The 6,270-nt window shown below is 44.3% G+C and overlaps 1 protein-coding gene across 1 annotated transcript; it reads right to left on the reverse strand.

Annotated features, from left to right (window-relative positions):
* Positions 1-4,242: 4,242 nt before the first annotated feature.
* T069G_10202 (uncharacterized protein) lies at positions 4,243-5,545 on the reverse strand (the record flags this gene model as incomplete). The annotated part of the gene is made up of 3 exons (XM_056177412.1): positions 4,243-4,424; positions 4,492-5,262; positions 5,353-5,545. The coding sequence occupies 3 exons, from the start codon at positions 5,543-5,545 to the stop codon at positions 4,243-4,245; spliced, it is 1,146 nt and encodes a 381-aa protein (XP_056023702.1).
* Between the last annotated feature and the right edge of the window lie 725 nt (positions 5,546-6,270).

A 6,270-nucleotide genomic window follows, 5' to 3' on the forward strand; every position in this document is an offset into this window, starting at 1 on the left:
AATTTTCATACATAACTTCGTATACTCCGTAAAGAGAATCATGTCTGCCTGTCCAGGATATCTACAAAATATGTCATTCTGGTAGTCAACGGTGTTCAAGCTGCGATAACAATCTTATTGATTGGACTTCTACATGTGGAATCCTATGAGACAGGCTGAGGTCAGGCCACGGCCAATCAATGGTCAAACATTTCTTCCGTTTGTGCTGGATCCAAGACGCGGAGAATTATGGATGCAACGTAGCGGTAGGTAATTATAACCAGATAGACATGGTGACTATTTATCATAATAGAAGTCTTATTCCATCAAACTTTATTTTGAACTCAGCCACATTGCACGTGCATGGCGCGTGTAAAAGCAGTTCATCACGATTAAGATGCTCGTGGTCAACGTTTCATAATTGTATTTCACTAATTCGACCAATGTAATAGCACCTAACGAGTATGTGTTTCACGCCCTGTTTGATCAGAACACGAAAAGAAATCAGGCGTGGAACTAGCAAGCTATGAGATCCGTAAATTGGTCATTCATGTACATCGCATCGCTCGCACCGATCTCAGCTAGAACGATTCTGGATTCATCAGGCTTGCCAAACACGCGCTACAGATTCAGTAAAGTCTCTGGAGTCTTTTGTTTTGGTCAACAGCAGCCTAAAGATCGTCAATCGGCTGTTCTGGCCTGTCGATCACACTGATATTTCCTGGAACAAGCATACCGGTCAAGACCTCCACCTCTACCTCCATTCTGTCATTTCTTTCACCGCCATCTACTAGGTAATTAGTCATTGTTATCAGTTCTTTGGAGCCTTGACAGCTGTGGGCATGGGCCCAATCTCAAAACAAGGTGGTTTGTCCAGTCACTGACGCTGTGCTTTTTGAACTAGAGCACAAGGGTGGAATCTAAAGCCCAGATTCTAAATTACAGACACACTAACAGCTATTTTCATCTAGATCAACTATTCAACAGTACGTGCATTTGTGAGTTGAATTAATTGGAAGTATATCCTGTAGTAGGAATAATGTACACTTTGCACACCTTTTCATTAATTTCGTAGCGAAATTAATGTTTCCTGCTTCATTACTCTGAAACAAATGCCACGTCATTATATCCCTAATATCGTTCTTGAAGTTGCCCTAAAGTGTATCTGTTTGTGGCAAAGTTATGGTACCACTTCTAGGACAGAAGTGAAGCTGATGTTTTATAAAATCGAATAGGGATCTATGTAAGTACATAACACTATACTAGAAATAAACGCAGATCTGCTATATGAAGTCGTCCGCAAGGAATGGTGCTGATAGGGAAGGGCGTTTTTGAGGATTCTTTACAACTTGAACATCAAGCCCCAGCCTTTGGTTGTTCGCCATGTTCCGGAGGCTTTGTATACACCAATTTTTCTGTTCAATGTTATTTCTTTGTTCCCAATACCAATGAAGATTAAAAAAATATGCCATGACGCCTTGAGCTTGGAGTGTGTTGTCTGCTAGGCCCTTATCTAGCGTCCTTCTAATATAGTCGGCAAATCGATCTAAGGTACTATAGTCCTTACCCAAGTTTTTCAAGACAGGAGGTAGCTGAATAGGATCTGAAACAAGTGATGATAAAGTAGAAAATCGGTTGTGCAACTGCCTGATGAGCAAGTTAAAACGGATCGTTAATGACCAATGAAGCATCCACAGGTCGCTAGCTTGAGCAGCGGTGACGCCTATGTCATGCGGCTGAGGGCTGATGTTGATCTCAGCATCTGAAGCTTCTATCCCAATAGGGCATGCAGTAACAGCAGTCATTTCTGGAAGCCATTGATCCAGATTGTTCTCTACTATGGATGCACAATTGAGCAGATATTGTGTCGTGAGGAGGCCTCTCCGTACTTTTTTCTCAGTCTGAAAGACTGTGGCATCTAATCTGTCTGCATACTCACATAGAGTAGGAAGCGTTATAACTGCTTCGATGGCTTTGTGCGTAAGGTAATTAGGATCCTCTTTCTTAGCTAGGCAAAGAGTATTGTATGGTGCATGGCACATAAAGTATCCTCGCCTATGTCTCGCTGCGTCATAAAACTAAAGAATACTGAGTAAATAATGTGCATCATTTGAGGGAAATGAACATACGCCAAGATATCGAAGCCTTTGTACAAGAATTCTCGTCAAGTCACTGCACGGAAAGTTTGCGCCAAACCGTTGCAGCAGATGCAAACCGCCCTTAATATGTGCCATATAACCGCCATTGGCTCCTTCGCCTGCTAGAAGCTCGACGCGAGAAAAAATCATGATGCTCGCTAAAGCGGATGCAATATCCACAGGAGATGGCTTTTGCCTGACCCATATGTCGCTTCTCCGGAGACCCTGGAGTGCATTCGAGTAAAGCTCGGCCGAGCGGTTGATGAGCGCCGCGTCGCCATTTTTACGGCCAACAAAGCCCGTATATAGGGCAAGCAGTCCTTGATTCAGCGTTTCATTCCGACTACTAAGCAAAGTAGCCAATGAGCGTATCCAAGAACCAGGAGAGTTGCTTTTTTGCTGCAAGTCTGCGTTTTTAGGGAAAAGAAGATCCATAAACACGCCGGAAAAGGCATCACAGACCACTGCAGTCTGTCCCAATTGCATACATAGCGGGGCTTGCAAGTCTGGTTCAGCGAAGCTCCTAGTCTGATCGGTAACACCATCAGATCTACCTTCCTCATGAGTTATCTTCTTGGCATTCCCACCATTTGGCCAAGTGTTACTCGTCGTAATTCTGAAGCTGTAATTGCGCTCATAGCCCAGGCATTTCCTGCCAGTAGTGAAGCAACGCTGACACTCCGGCATTTCAAGGTCGCACTGCCACTTCCTAATTAATCATTGCATTGTGAACGCAACTGCAAAGATTCATAACGTACCCTGACCTTCCTTCGGCGACATGTCCCACAGGCCCCTCTGTGGTGTTGTTTGGAGTCCATTTGAGGTAGTGATTCCTGAAAGCTACCAATAATGTGAAAAGTGAAATACGAGTACCGAGAAGATCGAACGGAATAGGATACTTTGCGCGAGTTCAAACAGTAGCCTGACTTTTGCAACCCTCAATGACTTCGGTGACTCTTTGGCCCGCCAACCACGAAAGCTTTTGGCTCCAAAATCGTTGCTTACTGTTCCTCGGAGCATAAACGCATGAACCGTTTGAACCATTTAGCGTAACAGGATGGAACGTCATCAAGCAATACGCTAACCAAATACGGTATACTTTTGCCGAGATATTGCATTAGCACCTCCAGGGGCTGCTTCTAGTGGATTTATTCTTAGTAGTCTTAGTGGGTACTAATGATCGATAACTTACACACGAGTTTTCACTTACCCTATGAGTGTGAAAGACGTCGTTATAACAGCCCACATTGTTGACCAAGAGTTGCTTCTGGGAAGACTCAGACATTGCAAGATCATCCTGTATGTTTTAGCTATGGCTGATTGGAAACAGTCAAAAACACTAGTGTGGTGATTTTCATTATCTTTTTGTACTTTACTGCTAATCCAAACCACCGCAATGTTGATTGAAAGGACGTAAAATATCCCTTTGTTAGCCGTAGAGCTTTCTGGTATAACTATGATACTTTTACCAAGCATCTTTTCTCAATTGAGGCATTTGAGTATACGTAATCAATAGAGGCTGAGGAGCGAGTTAATTGCGGTAGTGCTTTGTCAAGACATGTGGGGGCTGAAGTGCCTTTGCACACATCTGTCTCCCGTATACCTTAACCTATACATTTATTACGTAGTTTCCTACGTTTCATCTTCTATTGAAACGCCTATCTTCAAGAGAGTTGAGCAGCATTGCGGCTGACGGGATACTGGTTCATACTAGTTAAGGATCAACCCATCACACTCGGCCGGGGTACTGCACACCTTCTATAAGATGCCGTTAAGAATTGCGGTAATATTGGTGGCAACCCCCTCCCAAGGCTAATAATAACTATGGAATGGCGAGTTGGCTGGCATACGAGGACCAATGTAGCATGAGGAACATAACATCTACCTGTCCAAACCTATGCGACGTATACGCCACAGCCTGGACGGGTTGCAGGCCTCCTCTATCAAACTTCGGGTGTTTTACCATAATACCCAATGTAGAAGTCCTGCTCGTTGTATGGCTCGTGAGATAATAGTAAATTGCTGAAATTCGTTTCCAGAATCATTAATGATCTCTACAGACACATTCATTTAGAATTAGATTCTCTGATTCATTGTACGTAGTAGTAGCTTTTTTTTTTTTGCCTCACACGGATCCGTCGCCGGAATCTTGAGAGTGTGCTTGTGTGAAGACCCCCCCTTTAGTAGCGGTAGTCGCTGGCGCCATTGCTATGTGCTCGCCTTGTTTTTCGCCGTTCTTCGATTCGCCATAGGGCGCAATAGAAGCTTGGAACCGATACCAAGTGCTAGATCTCTCTTTCATCCAATCTAAAGGTAACATCAACGTTAGCATAGTGAAATTCTTGAAAAATTCGTACATTCAATTCTGACATACCATTTAGCTTGTATGATATTTCCACGGGAATCGGCAACCAGGTAAACAGTGCGGCGACTTGACCAAAGCCCCATTCGTTGTCCTCAAAATCGGTCCCTGCCACCTTGATGAGCTCACCTCTTTGGCCCCAGAGCTTGACCAGCCCCCATATCATGCCCACTAACGATAGTGTGGTCAGCAGCCCCCACACAACCGCCATAACAGTCAAGACCCTCCGTAAGCTTGGTCGTTGCTTGATCCGAGGGAACACAGTAGTGGCAGTTTGCGCAAAGAATGATATGATGCACAAGCCGGCAGCTGCATACACCACGGCTTTGTTATATGGGACTGGCGTGATCTTGCGGAAAGCCGGTTCGTTCTGGCAACCTAAGCTGGCCTGCAGCCAGTCCGTCTCTGAATGCCCTGACAGTGTGCTTTGGGACAAAGCGGCAGTAGCCAGAGCGAAGCCTAAAAGAAACTGAAAGAATCGTTGCCACCACCTGGCAATTGGGTGAACGAGGCAGAAAAATATCACTAACAGAGAGTTAAGCTGCACAAAGTTCAATATCTGCATCTCGGCGATTTCGAAGATTGTAGGATGTTGGCCCATGCGAACTAGCGTCGCCACCGCAGACGCCAGAATGAGAAACCCATTAGACTCCCAAAAAATCGACTGCACGTCGATACTTTCTCTGAAGAGTTTCCGCAGCATGAAGAAGTCCCCTTGGGGGAGAAAATTCTCAAATATATCAAGACCGCGCAGAAGAGGCCCAAAAATAATAGTTAAAGCAACTTGAAAGGAATATGCATACATCATCTACCAACTTGGTTAGGACATGGCGCTTGACGATGTTTGCGGGGCAGAATTCATGAAGAGCCCACTTACTCCAATACCAGATAAGTCTGGATTTCCTGTGCCAAATGTGAGGATACATAGATTCGGACATTGTCCAATCTCGGACGTAATATTGAGTTCATGTTCCGTTGCATAATCAAAGAATGCTTCAATGGTGGTAAAGTTGCAGTCCACGGATACTGCCTCCAAAGCCGTGGAAATACTCTTCAAGTAAGCCATATTATAATATGCTGATGTATGAAAAGGCGCTTGGGACGGATTAGGTGGCCAGCCTACGGCCCATTTATGCTTCAGTTGCTTTGATTCAATATTCCTGGGTTTATGTGCCGCATCTGACATAAATTAAGCTACATGCAAGTCTTCGCATTCTGTATCCCTATTAATACAAAGTTGGACAAGTTAACGACTGGGATATATATTTGGTATGTTACAAAACTATAAATAGGCGCAGTGGTGCTCTTCTTGCTGATAGTTTGCAACAGATATATAAGTAGCCCTACTTAAAGATGCTGTATTGTTGATTATAACAAGAACGACCATGGCTCCATAATCCAGCGCCAACTCGGCCGAGTTCTAGCGACGCTAACTGAAATGCAATAATCAAGGTCGCTCCTATGTTAACAAGCAACATGAGCAAACTGTCAGTTTGTGGATCTGACTTTTACAGAGAAGGGGTTCTGAATTGAGAGAATAGGCGAGGATGATCTTCCCAAAGCATACGCAACCATACGATTTCGGCGTTATGTGAAATGCCGAGCTGGTATGTAGCCCCGCCAAGCTCGGACACGGTTTCTCTTTTAAGATACAACCGGCGTTACATTCCACTTTGCTCATGATCGTCTGACAGCCTGTAGCTGGGTCAAGTGTAGGATGATCATTGGCCACGAAGTAATCTAAATATAAGTTCGAGTAAGCAAATAGTCTCTTGCGTAAGAAGATTGAGT

This window comes from Trichoderma breve (genome assembly GCF_028502605.1).
Source record: "Trichoderma breve strain T069 chromosome 7 map unlocalized scaffold00007, whole genome shotgun sequence".
Lineage (NCBI taxonomy): Eukaryota > Fungi > Ascomycota > Sordariomycetes > Hypocreales > Hypocreaceae > Trichoderma > Trichoderma breve.